This window comes from Lepisosteus platostomus, chromosome 13 (assembly GCF_059453375.1).
Source record: "Lepisosteus platostomus isolate fLepPlt1 chromosome 13, fLepPlt1.hap1, whole genome shotgun sequence".
Classification (NCBI taxonomy): domain Eukaryota; kingdom Metazoa; phylum Chordata; class Actinopteri; order Semionotiformes; family Lepisosteidae; genus Lepisosteus; species Lepisosteus platostomus.
The window spans coordinates 16,805,374-16,831,849 of NC_142623.1; the positions used below are offsets into that span (position 1 = coordinate 16,805,374).

Sequence of the window (26,476 nt, forward strand, 5' to 3'; positions counted from 1 at the left end):
CGCCTCTCCTCCAATCAGCACTAGCTCTCCTGTGAGGCATCGTGGAGCTTGGAGCAACTCAGAAAATGATTGGTTTGATGAGCTGGAAGGGGGAGGGGCTCGTGGGAAATTGTCTGTCCTATTTAATTCTCATCGTACTGCAAAGGAGCCATCACTCTCAAGGCGAAATGCAAAGAAAAACTGTTGATTCCAAAAATCCAGGTATACATGCACTCATCATCATTCATCAGTCTTACTTTCAATCCCTTGTCTCATCTTGTCATTTATCTTATCTATTCTTCTTATCCACTTACTAACCACTTAGAACATTGTTGCTTCACTCTTCCATGCATTAATGTATTTTTTTGTTTTTGCTTTTCCATGTTGGAACAAGCTAGCTGCACACATCAGGCTTGCTTCACCTCTGACTACCTCTAGTGTCTTCTCACACTTCTCCTGCACCTGTTATTCCCAGACATTGTCTGCCCCTCTATCTGCCAGTCATCATTAGCACTGAATGACTTAATACCAGCTACATTAATATTAATATTAATGTTGTTTTATTTGGTTTTTATTATAATACCTTCTTGTTTACTTTGTTACTTATTCTGTACCCTTTTTTGGACTGTATTTTCTAATTTCAATAGATTATGCTGTAAACTTATCCTTTATTTTATTTCCTCTTATCGCAGTGTATGTTACTTTGGGTGGAGTAGAAATTGTACTATAAGATAAACATTATTATCCCATAGGGTTTTTTTTTTTATTGACACACAGCGCTTTTGTACAACTAATTAGAATAATTACACATCACATCTATATGCCCAAATCGGTTGTACAAATTTTGATTCTTTCATGTAAGTCACCTTGCATAAGGGCTTCAATTTAACAGACGCTTAATGTTTTTTAATACATTCGTTTATAATCATTAACAGAAAACATATAACAATAATTAAAATTTTAAAAATGTGTACGTGGGAATAGGTAAAATTTTATTCCATGCTGAAAGGAAAAGAAAAGAGGCACAATATTTAGGCTGTGAAACCTCCTTCACATCTGAAGGCTCCACGTGGAATAAACCTCTTCCTTCGCAGCCTACGTATGCTGACGCAGTTACGTACTTGTAGGTATACATAATGTATACATACATTATAAGAATAGTTACTGGTACTTAAATACTTAAAAGAAACAAAAGAACACAACTTAAAATGTTACAGGTTCGTTTAGCTTTCTGCTTTTTGACGTTTTGAATAGTTTTAACATACAATTCCATTTATATTTTAAGCGGATTAATATTTGGAGAAGACGCTGACCATTTATTTTCATGGATATTAGTATAACAACATAATTAGTAAAACAAACTTTTATGATGGCTATAAATCCGTTCTATTTTTAAAAAATTGTCAATTTTAACAAGGCACTCATCGGTCACCCCTCACTAATCCGTTGCTATGGATTCCGTCCCATGTACGGAAGCCGAGCAGGGTGCGGCCCACAGGGTTTATTTGGCGAGTAATAGAGAAAAGGCGAGAGGAAAATTGTGCAAGAGAGAGAGGGGGGGCGGCCATTCCTGGTCGAAGTTCGGGCTGTAGACCAAGACATCAACAATAACAAACTCCAAATTAAGGAGCAATACATATATTTCCCACGTTGAAACCACCATGAGTTTGGATAAAGCTGAGCTGTGTGACTCGTTGTTAAACTGGGTAAGACATTACCTTTTTCTTAGATTTTTCTCCCGGCATTGGACGCTAGGATGGATAAAGACAGTCAGGAGAAACCTGACCCTATCCGTGCATGACTGGCTTGTGTGAAGCAGTTCGTGTGAGAGAAACAGGTGGTAAATGCCCTCCGAGGAAATTTGATATTTAATTTGAACCGACTGCAGATCATGAAGACGGGAAAACCGTGCGTGTAGAAAATTCTACAGTTCTGATATATTCTCAAACGAACCCCAAGAAAACCATGAGTAAAATAAGAGATAAATAATTCATGTTTTTTTCCTATACCACAGTGGCTATGGTATTCGTTACAGTTAAACCTTTTTAAAAATGGTCACTAGATTTACAACACTTTTCACTTCTAGTGGGGATTTTGAAGGCATAAATGTATATCGAGGTCAGCCAAATGTATATAAAGCTATACATGTGCCTATTAACAACAGCAACAAATGTGCATTGTAGCCATTTGTTTTGTGTTTGTAATGCCTCCCAGAATATATTTTTCATTTTGGGCAAGAACGAGCTTTTGTAACTGTCACAGCCCAATCATATCAAGGCAAATCAAATTAAAATAAAAAACCGTAGGCCTTCATTTAAGCTTGCGTGCGAAGTTTATTCAGCCGAGTTTTTTTATCCAGTTCACTGCGCAATAGCTATCCGAGTTTTAGTTGTTAAAGTCCATTACAAGAACAGGCAAATGCGTTCTTGCGTCGTTACAAAACAAGGAATACAGGTTCAGCCTTTAATTAAGAGCGTTATATTCACAGGATTTTTTGCTTTGTTGATGTTGAAAGCTGGGTTATTTACAGAAAATGAAGGCACAAGACGGACAAATACACCAGGCAAAAGAACAAACAAACCCATCTGAAACAAAACATTGGTACAAAAAGCAGATGGAAGCGATAGCTGTTTGGCCATATTTTTTAATTTGGCCTGGATGAAATCAAAACCTGAGCTCCTCCAGCCATTGCAAAATCGAAAAGCTGACTTTGGTATTTGTAATTGAGGGGTCTGTAACTAAATTATACTGGCAGATGCATTGGAGGATTTTGATATGGTATTTAAAAACAAGTCCAAACAAGGATGCCAAATCTCCTAATTTGTAGTCATATTTGGAAATAAACATTAGTTTTGCTGACTTCAGATTTCATGCCTTAGGGGTCTCATTGGAAGTGGGTGTTAATCTTCAGCATCATATATGTAATAAGGGAGTAGTTTTGCAGTCAAGCAACACCTGTGTGAAGTACTGTAGGAGCTGTCATATCTTGGATAGTGTGGAATTGCAAGGATTGTTTGGGTGGATTGTGTTTTAGAAAGGTTCAGTCATGATCCCACAGGTGGCAGTTTCTCACCACTGGCTCCTCAGCCAATCACAGATGCCAAATGTTTGCACCTCCAGTTCCTCTTGTATTAAGCAAGAGTACTATAGATGCAGGGCTGTTCAGATATCTCAGTGCTGCATAATAGGAGAGTTTCTTAAATAGGTGGTGTGCAGAGGCCCTGTGTCTGAACACAGTGTGTATGTGTTGTAGACACCAGGGTCCCCAGTTCTTGTCTATCCTGCTGTCAATCCAGCTCTCTGAATTACTAATAGCTAAAAGAATGTAAAGAATGTAAAGAATGTATTTGCCCAGTTCAATTCCTTTGGTTTTAAGATACTTACAGAGTTCAAGATTAAGATGAGGTATAACTTTCAAGTCTCAGTAATATTTTAAATTGAAGCTCCGTACAAATGTGAAATGTGTCGCATATGAAGGGTCCCAGGTTGTGCAGTCACAATCAAAACTCTTTTTTGGACCAATAACCATTTTCTGTCTCTTTCCTTTTTTTTCCCTCCCCCAGCTGCAGATATTTCAAGTGCCCTGCTGCACCAGCAAACAGGACCTGACCAATGGAGTTGCCATTGCACATGTGCTGCACAGAATGTAAGGTCATGTAAATGAGGGGGGGGGTCAAAGGTCATGAACAGGTGGATTGGTTAGCAGGGGTAGTAAATCCTGGGCCTGTGAAATAGCTCCAGTGTTTTTGGCTTTATTTGCCAAGTTAGGTCTCAGATACTTAACTGAATCAAGTGGTGGTTAAATTAGCTTCTTAAAGATGTGTATTCGTTCTGAAAGAGTAATTAATGAAACCAGGGGTCTTGAGTTCATAACATAGAGTACAAAGTAAACTTCATGTATTGTTTTCTTCACTTTCTTATTGACACCCTCCCAGTTTTTATGCACTTTTACAAGTACTGTGTAAAAAGAAAAACAAATAGTTTTGATACTCCCCATTAAGTGAAAAGTGCAGTAAATTCATCTACATGTCATTTGACAATCATCCAGAGGTGTGGTTGAATCTTAATATTTAATAAATAGATAGGTTTCCTCAGTTATAGAAAAACAAAACTCCGGAATGCCGCACGGAGTCAGACATTTATTAATATTTAAGCAGCCTTATCAGTAGCTTTGTTAATCGGGATTGTGGGTTTAGTCAAAGTTAGTGGTGTGATTTTGGCTTGCTGTGTGTGTTGGTTATGTGAGCGTGTCATTTGTAATGTTGTATCTGTGAGTCCCTGCTAAAGCCCGAGTTTATCTTTCAAATGTTTGGATGCAGGATCCTAATGTAACCCATATAACATCTCTTAATCTAAACAAGTTAGCAAAACGTCATGAGTTTTGGAATGAATGGTGACTCATGAACCAGAAGGCACAAGTGGAAAGCAAAGCCAAAGGTGGGAGGGATGTGGGAGTGTGGAACAGCCATGATGTTGAAGCCAATAGCCTATTTCTTTCAAGAAAGGTAAGGTTACAAACAAGACGAGGCTATTTGGTCCATCTGGCCTATTTGATGTAACTTATTGATCCAAGAATCTCATCCAGCCTTTCTTAAAGGAAGTCAAGGGATCTACTTCACCAACTTGGCTGGCCAGCTTGTTTCACACTCCCACAGCCCTTTGTGTAAAGTACTTCATGTTTGTGGCCAGTTAGATGAGTAAAGTCAATAAGTTATCATGAGATCAGGTCCATAAGGTCCCAAAATACCATGGAAATTTTGTAAAGAATTTCCTTCTGTTTTGTTCTTGGTTTTAAATGCACTTCTCTGTAGTTAACCTGTCTTTTTTCTTGATACCTGGGTTTCCCAGCTCTGCTGCAGACCAAAGGTGGTGGCTGTGCTGTAATCCTCCCCCTGTTCCTCTGTGCTTTTCAGAGACTCTTCCTGGTTCAATGAGGCGTGGCTTTGTCGAATCAAAGAGGAAAGCAACACCAACTGGAGGTTGAAGGTATGGAAGGGGCAGAGATCTTGGTCTTTGTAGAACGCAGCAAGGAAGTCCTGGGGTTAAAGGTAAAGGGGTTTCTTATCAGGAGGTTCACTGGTTCAAACCCTAGGATCACTGCGCTGTTCGGCGGCAAATTCAGTAAGTGTCAACTGAACGAGGAATTCTGAAGTGACTGACATGACTGCGTTACGTGTTTAACGAAATGTTTTCAGTTGTGTTTAGGTTTCCTCGCCGTACAATCTTCAGCGGGTGACATTAGAATGATTTTGAATGTCAAACATGGAGGGTTCATTCACTTCCTAGGAATGACTATTCTTAAGTAATCAATCAGCTTTTTGGTCATGAAGGTAGTGCATTCTCTTCTGAGTCTGTCTAAGTCTCTTCTAAGTCACCTTCAGTGAGGTGCTGCTGGAAAAATAACTGACTAACAGGTGTGTGATGGTGTAGTTTCTCGGAAGTATGAGTAACTCGTCAGCCTCTCTGATGACTATGGGCTGCAGACTGCTGTAAGATCCCTACTGTGTTAAATGGAACAGCCTTAATGTGCAGGGTATATGTGTAATAAGGAGCAGCAAAGCACAAAACAAAGCTTGCACAAACTCCTCTGTATCTGGTGGCTTGCGGATGCAGGCCCTGAAGTAGACACTCATAAAGAACATTGATGTTTAGATGCTAGGAAATAGTATATTTGGAGGAGGGGAGGGGGGAGTTCATCTTAGTATGGCATTTTGATCCACAAGAAAAAAAAAAACAGGAAGTTTCAGCAATTTTTTCCAAGGAGTTTTTTGTGTCTCTGTGTGGGTCCAAGTCATTAAAATGGCAATGGTGATCTCGGTGGGATTTGAGGGAAACGTTTTTGGAAATAGATGTCCTCTTTATCTCAAGAACTATGCTTCCCTCACTTATTTGTACTTCCTTGGACAGTTTCTCTCACAGAGCACTGTCTGGCCTTGCTGTTTTCCAGTTTCAGCACCTGTTTGTGGCGAATGCCATCTATGGAGGGAGGCTTATGTGTTGCTTTTGTTTGTCCAGCCTGTGAGCATTGATACAAACTACTTCTGTTTCCACAGGTGAGCAACCTGAAGAAAATTCTTCAGAGCATGCTGGAGTATTACCATGACGTGAGTACTGTGTTGGGTGTCCATAGAGTTCTTTTAAAGAACAGCACCTCAATATGTGCTTTCTTGTCATGAATGTAATTCATTTAATTTAACAGTTTTGGTCTGTATTATATCTGAGCCTCCATCTGCAACCTTGTTACAGAGTGAAAACCTGGAACTTAATGGCAGATTCTTCTGTCTTCCTGAAGGAAATCTGCCATTAAGTACTGTGTGCAGAAACTGGTGGATGAGTTGAAAGATTTTATCCAGGCCTTTGTATAGTCAGTGTGCCTATTGGGTTCGAAATGAAGAGGCCGTTCGAGTCCATCTTCCTCATTTGTTAGGACTTCATCTTGCTGTTTCTTGATGCGATCCACGGAATCGTCTTCAACAGTGTTCCATACTTCCACAACTCTGTGTAAAGAACTGCTAACCGGTTCTGTTTTTTTTTTTAAATCGCTCTTCCCTTCAGTTTCTGCTTTTGACTTTTGTAAAAATAAAATTGATCATTATTGCAGAAAGGAAACTATCTCTCTGGGCTTTTTGGGTGTCCTGAAAAAAAGAGTTTGACTTTAGATCTCAAGCGGTTTCTGTATGTTTACAGTATGTGCGTAGGGTAGCATGTTGGTGCAGTGGTTAGTATTGCAGCCTCACGGTGCTGGGGCCCTGGGTTCAATTCTAGACCTGGGTTTCTAGCTGGGTGCAGTTTGTATGTTGTCTCCTTTTTTGTGTGGGTTTCCTCTGGGTCCTCTGGTATCCCCCCACTGTCCAAAGACAAATTGGTATATTAATTGACAACTGGTTCCGTGTCCGTGTCCGTGTCCGTGTCCGTGTCCGTGTCCGTGTCCGTGTCCGTGTCCTGGACTGATGTTCTGTCCAGGGTGTACCCAAGCCTTGCGCCTGTTGCCTCCTGGGATAGGCTCTGGGTCCCCCGTGACCCTGTATTGGATAAAGAGGCTGAAGACTAATGGATGTAGGTGCGTATCCTGATGGGTTTCCCCCCCTTGTCTCCTGCGCCTGGTGTGAGTAGGTGCTGGGTCACCAGGTGTCAGACATCCACCTGCCTGACGTGAACCGCATTGGCGAGATGAGTGACGTGACGGAACTGGGCAAACTGGTGCAGCTGGTGCTGGGCTGTGCGGTCAGCTGCGAGAAGAAGCAAGGTGAGCCAGTAGTGAGGGGGGCAACATGGCACTGCCCAGTGGGACCCCACGTGCAGGTTTCGGGGAATGAAAGTGGTTGGATTGGTGCTCACGTGGCAGTTGCAAGACTTCCCTGGTACACTCATCTGTGCACAAGACCATCTTGTTCGCTCACGAGGAGCGCCCCAGCTGTCGGCTCTTGAGTGTCTGTCTCTGTTGCAGAACATATCCAGCAAATCATGACCTTGGAGGAGTCTGTGCAGCATGTGGTGATGACGGCAATCCAGGAGGTGAGATCTGCGTGTGTGGTTTTTCCTATCTGTATTATTTTGCATTGCCAGAATTGCAATCCTCATTTCAAAGATGGGAGGAGGTCAAGTTATGTTTCTCCAAATAAGGGCTTTTTGTAAAGATTTATATATTTTTTTACTTCCAATAGGGATTCATTTTATGTTAAACTAGAAAAATAAAGTGATATACAGTTTAATGTGTTCAGGAAGTTTGATTAACCTTGAAAGAGTTTTGGAAATCTGTTTTTAGATATTTAAAACACTTAAAAACCAAAACAAAAGAAATAAAAAATACCAACATCCAGCCAAAGAACCAACAGCCCATACTTTCTTATGCAATTCGGCAGTATTCCTCTTGAGATAAGAGTAGAGTTGAAATCTGTGATGGTGGTAATCACCGATGATTGAATGTGTAAAACAATTGGGGATAAATCAAGTCCAGTTTAAACATAAACTTAAGACTTAAATTTTACCCACCCCGAATACACAGCTGCAGACGTTAAGAAAAGCCTGGAAAACTGCTGACTTCACTTGTAAGGCCTTGAAGAAGGAATCCAAGAGGGAGTAAAAATGTAACGTCTGGGAAAAGACATTTGACACGGGGGTGTAGGAGGGAGGGACTATGGGAAGGCTGTGTACACTACCAAAGCTTGTTTTAATGCCTCTGTTTGTTCTTGCTATCATTACATAGCTGTTGACCAAGGACACAGTGGACACCGGAAGCCCTGAAACATATGGAGACTTTGACTATCAGGTGTGTGTTGCTCCGTGTTCTGGCTCTTCTACAAACCCCTTCTTCAGGAACGGCATGAGTTTGCATAGACCTCATCAGGTTAGGATCAGGATAGCAAACACAGTTACAAAACTGCAGACGACAATGATGTTATAAGAGTAAGGCCTTTGCACACATACCCAGGCCTAAGAACATGTAAAAATGAGATGTATTGGGGGTACAACATGAAATGTAACAACACAACAATAAAAGGTAGCTCTAGCCCAGCAGTGCTTTATATGTGAGCAGTGTTGCTATGCTAAAGCAGTGTGCTGACAGTGAGCCAGTGTAATTTATGCAGGATGGAACTTATACACTAAGACAGTAGTTTTAAGTGGCACTTGAATCACATACAGCTTTTCTGAGCATAGTAAAGTCCATCTTGTGTATTAACAGATATCCCAGTAAGTAAGGCACTACAGTAGTTCTGTACATCAGTTCTTGATATAAACGCATGTATCAGTATTTGAGCATCAGATAGCTGTTAGCTGCCTGATGGGATTTTAATATTCTGTTGTGATGCTAAGGATTCTTCCATTGTCAATTACTTACATTCTCCTCCTTCCTTTCTGATGTGTCTGTGTTTTTCTATGTCAGTCCCGGAAGTATTATTTCCTCAGTGAGGACATGGAGGAAAAGGAGGATCTTACCCAGCGATGTCGGGAACTGGAGCAGCAGGTAGGACCAGCTTGGGGTCATGGGAGGGGTCAGAGTGCATGGGTCACGCAGGCATGTGGAGTGTGATACCCAAACCAGGCTTCCCCCTTTTTAGAGCAATTGGCTGCTAAATGATTTCTTTAATTCTTAAAAAAGGTTTTTGTTAATTCTAATTATAAAACCCTTTATCTACAACTGTATTAACTAGTAGACTTATTAACTGGTGCTGCTTGGTTGGTTCACTACTTTCACTTTCACGAGACATGGTCATATAGTGTGATATTCTACGACATTAGTGTCATATAAACACTAATGTGGAAGCCTTTGTAAGCCCAAAGCTATGCCGGTGTGCAATTTGACTTTGCAACACTGATTATTTCCTCCAAAATAGCAGAAACTTTGTAGATCATTTTAAAGAAATTAATTGCTTGCAATTATTTAGCACATTTTGTACCAGAGGATGCCAATACACTTATACATAGAGGAGGGAACTCACTTTAACCATCATGGACCACATTTGGATGATGATTTTGAATTTCTCTGTTACACAACTTAGATCCTGTAGTTAAACCATTGTGCAGATGCCCTGTTACATAACAGCAAATTAAACTCTTCTTTAGAAGGAGTGCAAGCTTTTTGTGCTTTGAAGACTAAAGATATGACTTAGGAATGAGATCTGCTATTTTATGTTTTGTGTGATTCTAAAGAGCGCTGTTTGTCCCATAAAGATGTACTTTGTAAGGGTCGAAGTTCGCAGTCAGGCAGTGTTAATGGCAGTGAGGTAAGTGTGTTGGCTGAAGAAATTCTGGCTTGTCTAACCAACAACGAGCGCTGACGCACGCACGTGACTCACCCCTCACTCTTCCTTTCTGTCCTTATCTCGCTCAGAGCTGTCATAGGCCTGCAAGCACGTTTTCAGGAGACTTTAAATATCATTCATTGCCAACACATCAGCTGTGCCAACAGGTGCATGGTTCAGGGTTCAGATTTACTTATTCTCATTCTGAACCTTGCTTTTGGGTAATGTATGAATATTTGAATAATGTGCCTCTGAAGGGAGGTCTTGTACAATGCACTAGGTCTCCTATAATTGCGGTTCCGGTCTCGGGCCCTCTGGAGACTATAGAAAAGCAAGGAATCGGGCCCTGTATATCAGAACAAGCGGTCACCTGCAGAAACCATGAGGACCGGATTCAGGGAGACTTGTGTATTTCACCTTTTGACTAATCGGAAATCAAGCTCTAGAGCAAGTGCAAAAGCTTCCAAATCTAAACTCTGCTTAGGCGGCTGATGTGTTAGGAATGATATTTGAAATCTTTTTGATGGTCAGAATTAATATTTTATAAAGCACTGCAAATATGAATTTAGGACCTAGAAGGGTACTACTGGAAGCAGAATTATTTTGCAATTTTTATTGTGCATACAGGTGTGACATTACCTTTACCTGTATGCTGTGAAGCCATATGGTATAGTATGTAGTTTTTCTTTTATTCACAGCTGTGTGCACTCAGTATCCAAAATGGCACACTCTCCCCCACGGAGATGCGCAAACTACCTCAGTGAAACGCAGTACGTTCATCCGCTTTCCATAGCAATGAATACCAATGTCATCTGAAGGCCAGATGTCTTGGAACTTTGCGGAATATGTATCCAGTTCCAGCTGTGCTCCTGCTGCAGCTGGAAGAGGCCCAGTTTTGCTCGTTATTTGCTGGGTGTTGCTAATATTCTGGCCAGCAAGTGGACTAATTGCACCAGCACTACGAACATCGAATTGGATTCGAAATCCGTTAAAGCCATGCTCCTGTGTCCGGTGCAGGTGTTTAAGGAAATGGCTTTTTCACATGCAGATGGCTGGTTCCGGCTCTGGTACTGCACAGACCCCTTATGCGTGGCCCTTTGAGTGAGACAAACCAAGGGTGCGATATAAGTGGTCCTGTCACAGCAGCTGGTCCACGCCCCTTAGGTCTGCAACTCGCTTTGAATTAACCTGTCAGCTACTGGTCTACTTCAGCTGGCTGAAGATCAGTCCAGAAGTAGCCACGTGGGCACTTCCCTGGGGTCACCCAGCTCCTTGCATGTCTGACTGTTAATGTGCATCTGCATCTGGAATGTGGACTAATTCTCGTCTGCTGCAGTGTAACTTCCCAGCGGCTCATGGAGGCCAAACCAGCACAGTGGCCTCGTCCATGAAGCACAACCAACCTGTGAAACTGAAAAGACTTAGGCACGCAGGCGCTGTTCCCTTGGTTTGGTCTGGTTTAGGGTAATATAGCTCCAACACAAAGTGCAAACGGGCGAGGCACACAGGCCGTCTGCTTACTTGGCCTTCTGTGCCAGACAAGGCCTGATGAAGATGGTCATGTCAAGGCCTAAGATTTACCCTGTGAGTGGCAGCATTTCTGGGGCTGCTCTTGATCAATATGGCAGGGGCTGTGTATGTTTCAGTGAGAGCAATGCTGATTTTCTACAAATAGAAAAAAAGTCGGGCCTTGTCTTCAGACCTTGGGCCTGTCCTGGAGCCAAGCAGGACTGCTCCCCTAACAGTATACCAGTCCATCGCAACATGGACAGATTCCATGTTGACCCCAGTTAACCTCATCAGCATGATTTTAGGAGGTGAGAGGAAAAACCATGTGGAAATAGGGAGAATTTGCAAACTTCACACACTTCTGCCTGCAATCAAACATAATCAAGCTATGACACTCACCGCTGTACCAGCAGCCTGCTCGCTCTGGCCTTTTACACAGACTGTTTTAGCAAGATATGCAGGAATACCATGTTTTCCTGGTTTTTCTTGATAGTTTTCATTTTTTGGATGTCTTTAAAGGTACTTCTAAACCTCTTCACATATGCATATGTGTTATCTTGATGCTTAGGAACATTTGATCTAGCCAGAATTTCACCTTAAAGTCATAAACAAATTACTTGGGTAAGTCAGATGTTTAAGATTTTAAATATGTGGACTTTGTGGGGGAACTCTCCAAATTAGTTTAAAATGTCAGAATAAATATCATACAAAAAGGGAAGCTAGTCTTGTTATAAACAAAACAAAGAGAAGGGCATTGTAATATATGTGTATTTGTGTTTTTGAGGTTGTGGTGTTTTAACAGTAAGCACTGACTATGAATCATGGGAATATTGATTCAATTTTGTTATACAGTGGTAGAATGCTTATCCATCTAAACAGGTTTCTAATTGTACTTTTTATGTATCAAATCAAAGTTGCAGGCTGCAGGCAGCTTTTGCTCATCAGCACGGCATAGCTAACACAGGACGTGTATAATTTTCCACATTTTTAATAGTATAAATATACACGCACTCCTGATTTTGGATTCCTCTTTGTCCGGCTCAGGTGTCTGCGATCATGGAGGAGAAGAACGCCCTGCTGGCCGAGACGAGGTCGTTGAAGGAAAGACTGAGCCGCTCTGACCCTCTGGACGTCTCTGCTGGGATCACTGGCAAAAAGCTGCTGCTGCTGCAGAGCCAGATGGAGCAGCTGCAGGAGGAGAACTACAGGTAAGGAGCAACACCAGTCCGTGTTTACAGTCCACAATTCCTCCGGCACCAGATTAACTCTAAAACTTATCCAGTTTTGCTTTAAATTGAACAGTAGGTTAAGTTCTTGTTAAGCCTTAGTAGCTGGAGCATCTCTCTGTTAACTGAACTGAGAGTACAGGACACCTCCTGGCTGGGACGCCAGTCAATTGCAGGCAAGTCCACCAAGCAGTGCTAATACCAGTACATTGTTAATAACAATAATTCCTTACGCTTATATAGTGCTCTTCTGGACACTCCACTCAAAGTGCTTTACAGGTAATGGGGACTCCCCTCCACCACCACAAATGTGCAGCATCCACTTGGATGATGCGACGGCAGCCATAGTGCACCAGAACGCTCACCACACATCAGCTATCAGTGGGGAGGAGAGCAGAGTAATGATGCCAATTTGTAGATAGGGATTATTAGGAGGCCATGATTGGTAAGGGCCAATGGGAAATTTGGCCAGGACGCCTGGGTAACACCCCTACTCTTTCCGAGAAACACCCTGGGATTTTTAATGACCACAGTGAGTCAGGACCGTGGTTTTACGTCTCATCCAAAGGACGGTGCCTGTTCACAGTATAGTGTCCCCGTCACTATACTGGGGCATTAGGAGCCCCAGTGAGCGCCCCCTGCTGGCCCCACTAACACCTCTTCCAGCAGCAACCTTAGTTTTTCCCAGGAGGTCTCCCATCCAGGAACTGACCAGGGTCACACCTGCTGAGCTTCAGCGGGTTGCCAGTTGTGAGTTGCAGAGTGTTATGGCTGCTGGCGCTAGGGTTTTAAACATGACAAACTCTTGCCATGTTTAGGTGGGCAGGCTTGGGCTTAGAACCTGTCTGCAAGGGATGTTCATCAGTGTATTTCCTCTTGCACATGCTGCATGACACAGGCTGGAGAATGCCAAAGATGATATGCGGATCCGTGCGGAGATACTGGAGAAGGAGGTGCTAGAGCAGCAGCATCGGAATGAGGAGCTGGCCAGCCTGGCTGAGGAGGCCCAGTCCCTCAAGGATGAGATGGATGTCCTGCGGTGAGTCACACCAAGCTGCTGTCCCTCCCCACTGCCCCCTTCTGTCACTGGCTAATGTGGCACCTTTTAAATGCTTCTAAAGGACAAAGCTTTTTGTTTGTTCTGCTCTTTGATTTTATCTGTGTACAATAGGTGTGGTGATTTCGGTCTCCAAACAGCATTGGTGTATCAACTACCAAGCGTTTGGCTTGAAGGCACAGGTCTTATTTATTCATCTAGATGCAAGACTTAGATTTTTTTTTTAGTTAATCTTATAGATAAGATCACTTTATTGGCCATATACAATGTCTTGTATTAGGAATTTGTCTTTTCACATACCCCAACTTGCTCTCCATGAGACACACAGACAGGGAGAGAAGCTTGGCGTCAGAGCACAGAGTCAGCCATTCATACGGCATCCTTGGAGCAGTTGGGGTTAAGGGGCTTGCTCGAGGGCTGAACGGAGTAGGATTCCTCTGCCGGCCGCGGGATACAAACCGGCAACCTTCCAGCCACAGGCGCAGAACCTTAGCCACAGAGCCACTGCACTGCCCTAAATGCTTAGCCCACAGTGTCACTTTACATTGTGACTTCATTAGCATCTGGAAATCAGAAATATTTTAGATGCTTAAAAACAAAGCATTGGAAAGCCCAGGGCTCTAGCATTGCAAGAACCAGGTTTAGAAAGCTAGTTTGTGCCTCCTATTAATAACCAATTGAGACCAATTAAAGAATTTATTTTGGCCGGGTAATTCATTTTCTTAATGCAGAAGAATAGAAAAATGGGACCTGATTAAAATGCTTGGGTGCCGTGGCCTCAGTCAGAGGGGGTTGAGCCGGCCCTGCTGGCTGTGGTGCTGTGCCCATCTGCCGATCCGCTTCCCACAGACACTCCTCGGACAAGGTGAGCCGGCTGGAAGCCATGGTGGAGACCTACAAGAAGAAGCTGGAGGACCTGGGCGACCTGCGCAGGCAAGTGCGGCTGCTGGAGGAGAGGAACACCGTCTACATGACGCGGACCTGCGAGCTGGAGGAGGAGCTGCGCAAGGCCAACGCTGTCCGCAGCCAGCTGGACAGCTACAAGAGACAGGTCCGCACGGAGCCTGGTGTCCCACAGCCCTGTTCTGGAGGAGCCTCAGTCCAGCAGGGTGGACAGAGCTCTTTGATTAGATAGAGACCAAAAAACAGAGGAAAATGTAACTCTCAGATACCTTGGTTTCAGAATATTGTCCCAACATTGGAGTAATCTGAGATTTCAGGCATGCGTGAGTGGACAAGTTCCTTCCTTTTTTCTAAATATCAGGTTAATCCTTAAGTGCACTGTAAAGGCTATGACCTGGCTCACATCTGGACTGAATTTAAAAGCAGCAGGACTTGTCGTATCTCTAGTGTCTGCTCGAAGTGCACACCCTTGAATTTGACTTGAACCTTTAGCCTGACTGGGTAGTTCTTCTGTTCTCATCAATTTGTTTTCCTAACACCAGGAGAGGGGGTTCAGGGGGGCCAGCACTGTTCTTAAGTGAATATTGCATTGATCTTCATTCCTCTGTTCTGTGATATTCATTCCTGATCATAGAGTTTTACAGGAACTGTTTGATCTAATGAGTAAAGACTTGGGAATAGTGGTAATATAGACAAGTGAAGCTATTCCACAGCTGGGTATTTTCTTACTATATCTCCACCTTCGTGTCAGAGTCAGAGGACTAGGGAGACAGTTTAGTTCTGTGAGATGTTTGTAAGGGGGGAGCTGGTGGTTATACTGGCAATATTGTGGGACCTGGGGGGGGGGTGTGGGCATGCAGAGGGAAGAGGCGTATCGTTGAGAGGCCTGTGTCGTTGCTACAGGTCCGCGAGCTCAGCGATAAGCACTCGGCAGAGGCCGTGAAGGCTGAGAAGTGGCAGTTCGAGTATAAGACCCTCCACGTCAAGTATGAGGCCCTGCTCCAGGAGAAGGAGGTAGGCGAATGGCCTTCAGGTTTCGGATATTAATTAAGATGGTGAAGTGGGTTGGTGCCAGTTACAGTGTCACAGCAGCCTTTTGTTGTAAAGCTGGTGCTACTGAAATATAAAAGCATTTATTGTGGTAACTGTGAAAAGGCTGAGGTATAAACTGCATTTTTCCAATTAGCCTCGTAAAACATCAGCCTCTTCTGTGTTTCGTGGAGGTGTTAGGCCCAGCATGTCATGTAGGGCTTAGCTCTCCAGATACTCTGTTTAGTGCTAAGTGTTTTGTTGAGTTCTCTTTGTGGGTGGGCTACGTAATAGAACTGTGATCTGTGGGAGTCATTCAAGGATCATTACTGACATCTACTGTCTAACCGGAGAACAGCCTTATTGTTGACTACTGATTCTATAAGATGCTGATTTTGTGCCACTGGAATTTTTTTTGTTTTGGAATTTAAGAAAGAAACCATGATCAGCTTGTTGTAGCGGAAGGTTTTTCAAAGCTGCAGTTTTGTTTCTTGTTGCCTGAGCTCCCAACAGGCGACGCAGGCGTTACTTCATTGAAGTGTCTCCTGTTGTTGCAGCGTCTGATCTCTGAGAGAGACACCTTGCGAGAGGCTTATGATGAGCTGTGCTGTATGCAGCTGCAGCAGAGGTACCTGAGCCAAGCAGGTAAGCTCTGGACAGGTGGGCGGGGCATGGGGGCAGCAGTACTGGCATGCTGAGTCACAGGGAAATCATCTTAGTCATAACTTTAAAAGTTTGCCTTCTGCGTCTACATTCTGGTATACATTAACAATGTAACAAACATTTTTTGTGCACTGCCCTGCCATATTCATAATGGGAACCATCCAAAAATAGTGGAGTCCCACACTTCTACTGTGCTTCATTAATATAAACATCAGCAGGAGTCTTTTACTTGTTACACTCTGCATTTTCTGCATTTGATCAAATGTGTATCGGGGCTCTTCAAGTTGATGTAAATCCGATTTAGATCATGTCTGAGGGATTCAAATAACACATCAGAGCTTTTCTATCATCAGAAATTTGGCATTCCCTGTGGTTATCAATAGTTTTGTAAGGCTTTTCTGCAGGGACTCCTATACCCAGTTGGGAGAAAATGAGACTGAATGGCACTCTGCCAGTTGTGGGACATTAGTTCAGTAATCTCAGCCACAGTCTTGCTAGAAGCCACGATCCAGTCTCCTTTTAGATCAAACTGCTCAGATCACTGCAGTGAGACCTGAGTGCACTGTTAATTGCCTTTACTGGTTGAGCTGCTCAGGAGCCTGCAGTCCAGCCACAGCTACACCATTTTTATGTACGCATGAGCTCTGTATAAAACAGGTGTGCATCATCATTTACCTTGTGTATGAGTACCTAATTGGATTATAAATCTAGACCATGTAATGCTTCCTAGGACTAGAGTTGGAAATTGCTGCCGTTTATGTTGTCACTAAAGTATGTTCATACCTGCATCTCGAATGTTTTTGTTTTCTCTTCCAGGCGCACTCCATGAAGATTCCAGCACACTGGGTAACCTACAGGCAGATAGTTTGCCCACAGAGTTCAGGTGAATCCTGTAAAACTGCCATTTGTTGTTGACAAAGCTAATGCATTGCCTGTTTGGAAGGAATCTAGATGCACAGAGAAACCTGGGTGTCTGGAAGGTCTACAGCGTGTTCTTATGTGACACTTGAAAGTGCTGTTAATGATCCTTGAGTGACGGACCTTGTTTCTTCCAGATCTCTTGGACCAACATAGTCAGGCCCTATTTAACTATTTTAGGTGCCCTGAGATTGTTCAATATTGAAGTCACCTGAGGCATTTTTCTAGTTTGTTTTCCTTAATGAAATCTGAGCTTAAAGGTTTTTCTTTTTCTCTTTAATCTTCCACTGTGAATACCAAGATTATTCTTTTTTTTTTATTTGGCTTTTCCTCTCGGCTACTAAATTGTTTAATTAACAGGAACGAATTGCTGTCTTCTGGCCAAGCCTTGCGTCTGTCTTTTCATTCAGCTAAAAGAGACCTCTTGGGGCTGGCAAGGGGTGAGAACCTCCACCTGTGCCAATAATCAGCCTTGTTGATTGACAGATGAAGCTGCAACAAAAACCAGAAAGACCCTTTGGCCATATAGGATCTTTATTTTTTACCATTGGGATCCAAGCTTGTCTTGTTCTGTATACATCAGTCAATCAACCAATCAAAGTTTATTTATCAAATGCACAACAATACAGCATGCAGCAGTAGTTGCTGGCAATGAAATGTCTTTTCTGCAAGCTCGATACCGTTTAACGGACAGTAGGAGAGAAAACAGTTTGTGACTGGGATGACTGGGGTCCTTGAGAATGGTGCCGTCACATCCTTCTGGTCGGGAGCTTCTGAGGCAAAAAAAAACCCGATGGTGTCTGTAGAGTGATTCACAATTCAGTGCAGCATAAGATGCTAGCAGACCCGTACAAGAAGCAAAATTGTGAAAAATCCACGAGGAGCAAAATAATATGATCAGTTTGCATACAAGACCACATTTCAAATGCTACATTTCTCCGGAGGATGGCAGCTGACAATAAACAGCTTTGTGCATCTGGTTTCTCTGTCTTTCCACATGTGCTGGACTTTATGGACATTAATTTGTTCACATGAACACCATCTACTTAGTGTGTGTTGCCATGTCCATGCAAATGTGGTTCTCTTTGTTCCATTTGCACATGCATCAAATGCTATTGTTCCATAGTGTTCATAGGGTTCACAATGTTGTCGTTTGCATGGGACAGCTGGGTATATAAATACCAAGTACAGTACACTGACTTTCATGTGAAGGTACAAATAGTGTTGTGCAACCAGTTAAGATAAATATGGTGGACCTGCACTGTGAAGTGTCAATAAAATTTTCAAGACGCTTGTAGCTACTGTAGGGTTTCTAACACAGGGTCAATGTGTTCAGGCTGGCGGATGTAAATTGGTGTTTCTGTGTCCTGTGTGCCGTCTCTCCACTGCCAGAGAGACGATTGTCCGGCTGCAGAATGAGAACAAGATGCTGTGTGCGCAGGAGGAGAGCTACCGGCAGAAGCTGGGAGAGGCTGAGAGCCAGCTGGAGGAGGCCCAGCGCAGTCAGAACAGACTGGAGACTGAGAACAGGTGTGTCCATCTGTCCTTCCTCGAGTCTGGGGCAGGATCTGTTGGTGGGCCTGGCTGGCCTTCCTGTTTCTTAACTGTGTTTTTCAATTTAGCCATAGGCTCTTGCAAAAGAAATACTACACTTCCACTAACAAAAATCTAATATATATCCATGATGCTTATCTGAACCACACCAGGGGTGTCCTGTGTCCAAGCACCCACAAGAAGCTAACAATCAATAGCATGAAATATCCTAACGGCTCTTCCTGGCTTTGAACACATGGGCCAGCAGCTTGAAAATCCTGATATGGATAAAAGTGATGTGGAACAGGGGTTTCAATTCCATGACAGTGTGCCAAGCCTACCATATTTACACAGAGACTATAATGTACACCAAATGGAGCTTGCATAATCACAACGGTATTTGGAAGCTTGGACACTTTATGCTCAGGATCTAAATGTACAGCTGTACATAAAACTCCCAGCTGTGTACTTCCTACTTGATCTTGCAAGTCGGTTTTGGGGAATAAAGTAACTCTTGAGCCCTTGTGAAGGCTGGAGCCAGTGAGGAGGCATCAGCTGTGGAAGGCAGGGGAAATGTGTGTTGGGGCTGTGTCTGTTTCTCTCTGATCCCATGCCGTCTCCCCCCACAATCCCCCACCCTTGCCAGGCTCAGCCAGCAGCAGGTCTCCGAGCTGCGGTCCCAGGTGGAGGAGCTGCAGAAAGCCCTGCAGGAGCAAGGAAGCAAGACTGAGGATGTGAGTGCGTAATGGAGATTGCTCACCGTTTCTCTGCCAAGGGGAAGTGGGGGGTCTCCTTGCAAAGGGCACTGCTGTATGTATGCACTGCTGGGGCTCCCAGGATCTTGTGCTTTTTCTCTCCATCTGTTTCCTTAAAAAAGTGCTTTCTTAAATGAGTTGGTTCGTCCTGTTTAAAGGGCCTTGATTGACTGATGAGGCCTGTGAGGCCCTCTATCTGCTAATGATGTGACGCACCTTGACTCCTTCAGATGAGCGTCTTCACCTCGCCTTTTCTTGCTTTAATTGAATTTTACTTTATATCCTTGCATCCCTTAGCCAGTCACCTTCACCGATTCCCGCTTAGAAATTGTTTGTTGCAGAGGGCCAGCGTGGACTTTCCTTCAAATCACCCTTATCAACCCGAGCCCTCTTGTGAAATATATTGGTCACACCCAGTGGAGATCAGGCAACATAAAGACACGGAGGGGCCAGTAGGCATGCGGGGATATTTTTAGGCCCTGTAAATATACTGCTTGTCCTGGGTTGTATTTACAGAAACAGGAGATGTGGGTGGCGAGGTGAGCTGTAGGCTCTGATTGACCTGTGTGTTTTCAGGCCATATCAAAGTGAACTGTTTGTGTGGAACACATCGTGTACCCTGCTCATCTGATTGTTGTGATTTGCTGTGATTTGCAGGGTGTGTGAAAGTTAACACGCACCCTGCCTTGCTGTGGAATCACTAACCTGATTTTTCTTTCTCCCCCTGATTGCTTGCTGTTCTCTACACAGGCTATCGTAAGTACAGCCCACCCCTGCATGCCAGTTTGAGTTCCGAGTGCATTAGCAGATATAGTGGGTTTTTTTAAAAAGAAAACCTCATCGGTCGTCTTTTTTTTCCATTTCTAGTCCTCTTTGCTGAAGAAGAAACTGGAGGAGCATCTGTGAGTAGAATTGTTTGTGGTGTTTTTTTAGATTACTCTCCTTCCCACCCATATACACACCATGCTTCTTCCACCCAATGAATACCAGCTGCATATCTGATTGTATTTCTATTCTCCTTATTTTTGACACTAGTCATTGCAGATTTTACTTCAGGAGGGAACTCGTGCTTGTGCTGCAAGGATTGTTGATAAGATTTAGTGCTTGAACCTTGGTTACACCTCCCCAGCATTCCCAGGATATGTCAAGGACAATGAAGCCATTCCCATGCCACCGCACACACTGCTTGTTGTAGCAAATACCTCTAGGCTCAGGGGAAAACTTGCCCTTAGGGAAAATCGGAGCGATCCTCTTTGGAGCAGTTTGGCAGGGTCAAGTATTTATTGTTGCCAGTCACCGCCTGTGACATGTGGAGCCTAGCCAGTTAAGTGTGCTGCTGTCTAAGCTGTAAACGCATACATTGCAGCTTGTTCTTGAGCCCTGCAATGCGTAAATGGGAGGTGTTTTGGTCATTGGCTCTTAGAAGCTGCTACTATGCATGGAAGTATTCTCCGCTTAACCCCAGATTAAAAGAACTGTACGTGTAGCTCATTACCCCAGATTAAAAAAACTGTACGTGCAGCTCATTACTGTTTGAGAAATATGGGCAAAACAATTTGTCGAGTTGCTTTGCCCATGAACTGCCTTGCCGCTATGCGGTAAGTCAGCACAGGCTTATTTGCAGTTCTTTTGTTTTTTTTAATTGCCTGCTGGTTAATGCAGTGTTTTTCTTGCCTGTCCAGGGAGAAGCTGCATGAAGCTCACTCAGACCTCCAGAAGAAGAAGGAGTACATTGATGACCTGGAGCCCGGCGCAGACAGCGGCAGTGTGTTCATGTTTTCCCCTTTGAGACCGTAGCACAGGGGAGACCCTCAAACCACGTTGTCTTGTTTCGTTTTGGAAGTGTCCAGTGAGGGAGAAACAAAACGGCCTCAGAAAAGCCTCAGGGTCTTGATTTCGGGAAGCGAGCATGGGGCTGATTTTCTGAGCTGAGGGTTGAGGGCTTGGTGTTGGCAGTTGAGCTGACAGCTGCATTTGACGCTGTTCTGCTTCTCTGTCCTTGCATTGGGTTTTTACCAGCTAGATAGGCTCCATTAGGGCATAAGGTTATCGTTTGGAAGCATGCAGAAAATCCAGGTCTCTCCTGTTTTTAAATAACTTTTGAGTGAGTTTAGAAGGTAACAGTCTTGCAGTCCTTGCTTAAGATGGTCCTTCCCAGTCCCAGGGAAACACCAGCTAATCTAATTTTTGAGTTTTGATGGGAATAAGTTATTGTGCGTCCATCAGTCTACATATTTTTAATGCAAGCTTCCCAGGATCTGAGATGGGATTAGTCATCCAGTGTTTTGACAGCTGATGTGTGGTGAGAGGACTGGCGGGCGGGTCTACATGGTGGTGGTGGAGGGGAGTTCTTCTAAAGCTATTTGAATATACCAGAATATATGAGTGTAAGGAATTATATACAAGTACCCTGTATTTGGAATGCTGTGACCAAGGCTCCTCTCCCTCCTTGCTGTTTCAGTGGCGAGAAAGATTGACGAGCTTCAGGAGATCCTGCGGAAAAAAGACGAGGACATGAAGGCCATGGAGGATCGCTACAAGAGATACATGGTTAAGGCACGCACGGTCAGTCACCAGCAGGGGGCAGTGTGCAGGGCAGATGGGAATGGTGTGCTTGGCTGTGTCTTTGCAGAGCATTGTCATGGGCCAGCAAGTTCGCTAAGACTTTCCCAGCTCAGGAAGAAGCTCCAGAGACACACTGGTACTTCAAGGTTAGAGCTGAGAGTCTGATTTAACTAGAGAATTTGACACAAGTAGGCAGATACCCTGGTTAGAAAAAACAGCTATTCTAATGCCACATGCAGGATTGGCAAACAGTTAACTGGGTCTACTGGATGGTGCCACCTTTTGATTGTTACAGGGCACCTGCATGTTGTGGAAAACTGTGCCATGTATGAATGAGATCAGGAGCCCTTTTCTGCAATCAGTTCCAGTTCCAGGCATTGAGTTTAGTGGGACGGGTTGAGCCAGGTGATTTGGACAGCCTGTAGTGGAGCTTCTTGTTTTGTACGTGTCTGGTCTCTGTGGATCCTGCACTGTAATCATGCTTCACATATGACACTGCACATTTAAGGCAATGCATCAAGAATACATAGGTGTTATTTCCTGCACTAGTAACTTGGTATGTCCACATCAAGACTTCCATCTCCTTTTCACTGTTAAACTTTGTGGCAGAACCCTTGTATAATGTCTAGTTCTAAAAGGAGCAGAACCCTGAGCTGTCGGTTTTTTATGTGTTCTTGCTCTTTGACTGACCTGTGGCCCAACTCTGGTGCTTGACAGGTGATTAAAACCCTCGGCCCCAAGCAGCAGCCGGTTGTGTCCGACGAGGTCCAGGCACTAAAGAACCAGCTGAGCGAGAAGGACCGGAAGATCCAGTATCTGGAGGTGAGAGCTTGTCACCATGTGCTTCTATTTTTGACTAATGGTGTTCATTAAATGCCCATGGATCCAAATGCACCTTTCTTCTGTGTCACTGGGTGATATTTAGCTTCTGGTACTAAAGAGACCCACAGTCCTTGAGGTTTATAGTTGGATAACGATAAACCTCGAGGACTGGGGGTCTCTTCAGGACTGAAGAGTTGCTGAAGATCAGGTTATTCTCATGAGGCAGTGGTTGTTTTATTCAAGTCATGTGAGAGCTGCGTGGGTAAATGGGAGCCAGGAGGTGGCATTGATCTGCAGGTCTAGTGTTGGACACTGCTGACATTACTCCTTGCATTTAGATGGGTTCCCCAAGCACAAGGATTGTGGGAAGGGGACTCACTGTCCACTTCTAAAGTAATGGTCCCACTACCTCTCTTTTTCTGTCATCTTGGCACTAGACATTGTCTTTGAACTGCTGCTCTTTATAGCAGTCAACTGACTTCACAAATCTACGGAGGGACAGCGTGGGGTTGTTTTTTAATCTAGTAGTAGGACAGTTTGTGGCTTTCATGGCAATTGACCAGTTTTTTTAATGAGCAGTTGCCTTTGCTTCTGGAGTCCAGACAGTAAAATCCGCTCTCCCTGCAGCATGACTTTGAGAAGACCAGGTCTCGCCACGACCAGGAAGAGAAGCTCATCATCACTGCCTGGTACAACATGGTGAGTTTGGCCGCCTGCCATGCATGTGGGCGAGCTTCAAAACACTGTACCCAGTCTTGTCGATTTGTCTGTTTGCTATAATGTCCGACCATCTTAATCTGAGACGCTATAAAACAGTACAGGGATTTAAGTTTTGCATATGATTTAAAGAAAGTTGTCAAGATGAGTATTGATGTCTAATTGCAGGGAGTGACAAAGAGCTCTGATCAGCCTTTTACTTTTCCTGTAACTGTTCTGACTGATGGAACTGCTGATCTGCTGACACTTTTCAATTCACAAAATTAAAAATGAGAAAAACCAAACCCTGATTTTACCACGGTTTGTGACTGGGGGGGGGGGTGGGAGGTGTGATATTCGATGCTGTCACTGATGGCAAATTATCAGCATTTTTCCTCTGATGGTTGCTTTTCCTTTTGCTTGCTGTTTCTGTAGGGCATGGCCCTTCATCAGAAAGTCACAATGGAGAGAGCTGGCGGCTCCACCCAGGCCCAGTCCTTCCTGGCCCAGCAGAGGCAGTCGACCAACGCCAGGAGGGGACTGTCCCCAAGGCTGCAGCCGGGCTCGCCCAGATAAGAGGTGGGGCATCCCTGGACTCCTGGTTGGCCACAACTGGACAAGAGGGCTGGTGTGCTTCGCTCTCTTCCCTGCCATTCAGACTCCTTTTGTGCAGAGCTCTCCTACTGTACCAACACAGCTGTGCTGTTTACAGACTGATATGCACTTATGTTTGGACTGAGGAGCTGGGAGGGTGTGCTAGGCTGTTGCCCTTCTGTGTTGGATTAACTGGCTCAGCTGCTTAAAAGAGCACAGCCCCTTCTCTATAACTAACTTACAGAAGCTTCTCCATTTTCCTACTCTTCATACTGTAGTCTTTAAGACCTGCTGGAAGACCTGGAGTAACTTTGATTTTCAGAGCTGCTGAAAGGGTGCTGAGAATACCAATTGTGTATAGAGAAAGTTAGAGTTTTCCTCATTTGACCCAACATGAAAGACTGTAGAAGAAATGAGACGGATGTTTGTGCTTTTTCTGTGTTGATCTCCTCCATGCCGTTTTGTTTTAGAGGAAGCTGGTCCAGCTCTTCTAACAATCAGGTGGTCTTAGAGTGATGTTGGCAACCATGAAGCTCTCTCTCAAGCAGGGGTTGATGGGGTTGAACATGTCAGTCAAATTGCATAGTATAGTTTTTTATTTTTTTTGTTCCTTTGGAGTATTATGATACTTGTTGATCTGATCCAGTACTTTATCCGGTATCCGTCTCCAGCCTCAAAACACTAAAGTCAGATCTCAGAATTGATATTAACACTCCATTTTATGGACTTTTTAGTTAGTGTAGTGTTTTAAATATATTTTAAAGTCTAGAATTATTTCATTTGCTAGAAGCAAAATGTGGCCTCTTTTTCATAGTTTTTTTTGATTTGTTGTACAAATGTGGCTTTGCGGTTGAGAAGGAAACAGTCCTCTACATTGGGCACACAAGGTCTTAAAGGGGAACAGCAGAACGAAAATCTGTGCCCTGCTTTTTTTCCTAGGTTTGAAACTTTTGATCATGGTTTAGTAGCTGCATTTAATTATTACTTTTGCTTTCCTTTTAGCTTTAATTTTGTGAAAATTATGATTATACCAGTTAATATTATTTTATATATGTTTCCACCACAAAAATAATCTCAACAAACTACAATGCCTCTGAACAGTTTCAGTGATGCACAACATCAATTTAAGCTTAAGTCTCCATTGACTGTGAATTACACATTAGCCTTCTTGTATTTTCAAGATTGTAACTGCACATTTCATGTACAGTTAATCTCAAACCAGCTATGAAGGAATTATGAAAATAAGCCTTGTTATAATTTTGCAGTGAACACCATTACAGAAGTGAAGCATTTTTTTTGCATTATATGAAGACAAGCATAGGTACAATTAAATGTTACCTGCAAGCTACATTGAGTTGGAAATCAAATTTTAGATCCTCACTACATTTGTGCTGGTGATCAGATTGACAAATGGGCAATTAATTAATTAAGATTGAAGGTCTGACCCATCAATCATATTGGAGGTCTGACCCAAAAACTGGACTGACTGTACCTGCAGCTCAGAATGACACTATTGTGATTAGTGACCATGTTTACAAGCTGCGCCTCTTGCATTCTTATATGTTGCTGGGCAAAATGCTTGTCTGTGACTTGCTAGAAATACTGTTGGCACCTCTTGCCATTTCAAGCACTACCATTTTTTGTTCTAATGAGCAAGTCAAAAACACTGGTCAAATATTTTCAGTTTCTCAGAATCAATGAATGACTGATTTAGGCTTTGGGGTAGGGATTCCATTTTAGAATGGGAGTTTTTAATGTGTTTTTAAGGTTTTAAGACAATCTGAAAGGCACCAAAGACTGTGCTTTTTGGATCAGGTTTTATTGCTGGAATTCTTTGAGGTTTGAGGTCTGTTTCTCATTCCAAAGTGTAATTGTACTGTTACATAAGGAGGAATGATGCTCTGTACAAACATCCTGAACGTAACAGGCACCGCTGCTGCCCTAGTTTGACAAACATCAATATAACAGGAAGAACTTTATGATGAGCTCTCTAACTGCCAGTGTGCTCAGTGTAATACTTTTGCTCTTGAACATTGTCCCTTTCTGATATGTGAGTCATGTCTATTTCAAGAGCTGCTACCCTATGCTACATTAGAAAGCTCTGTTGTAAATGAACAGGTTCTAAAGATTATGGGTGAGAGAAAGGGGGATTTGTATATTTTGTTCTAGATGTTTTAATTTTTTCTGTACTACATGGGGAATCTAGGCAGTGGGAAATATACTGGCTGTTAGTTAAAACTCAAGTCTGTCAGTAATTCTTTTGCACTACAAATAAAATAGGGTCTAGATACTGCAGTGGTCATGTTTCTGTCCTTTGACACGTTTAAATCCATTTTGTGTTCAGAATCATAAAAATAAGGGAGATGAAATGTTAAAAGACAAGCCAGAGGTTCACGTTACAATTCAGCTGTGTTTGTGTTTCTGCACAATCCATAAATAAATGCTATTCTTCTCTAACGTGAAACCGGCTCACTTAAAAAATGG

General features: G+C 43.3%; 1 protein-coding gene across 1 annotated transcript; it reads left to right on the forward strand.

Annotated features, from left to right (window-relative positions):
* The first annotated feature begins 1,479 nt into the window (after positions 1–1,479).
* Positions 1,480–26,283, forward strand: hook2 (hook microtubule-tethering protein 2). Its single transcript, XM_088603563.1, has 22 exons — positions 1,480–1,685; positions 3,543–3,625; positions 4,893–4,965; positions 6,033–6,083; positions 7,093–7,225; positions 7,427–7,494; positions 8,186–8,248; positions 8,864–8,944; positions 12,276–12,439; positions 13,356–13,496; positions 14,364–14,565; positions 15,321–15,431; positions 16,004–16,091; positions 16,926–16,992; positions 18,420–18,557; positions 19,207–19,294; positions 20,183–20,217; positions 20,998–21,080; positions 21,777–21,880; positions 22,598–22,702; positions 23,330–23,401; positions 23,834–26,283. Exons 1-22 carry the CDS (start codon positions 1,641–1,643, stop codon positions 23,972–23,974), a joined length of 2,136 nt encoding a protein of 711 aa, XP_088459689.1. The 5' UTR covers positions 1,480–1,640; the 3' UTR covers positions 23,975–26,283.
* Positions 26,284–26,476: the final 193 nt, after the last annotated feature.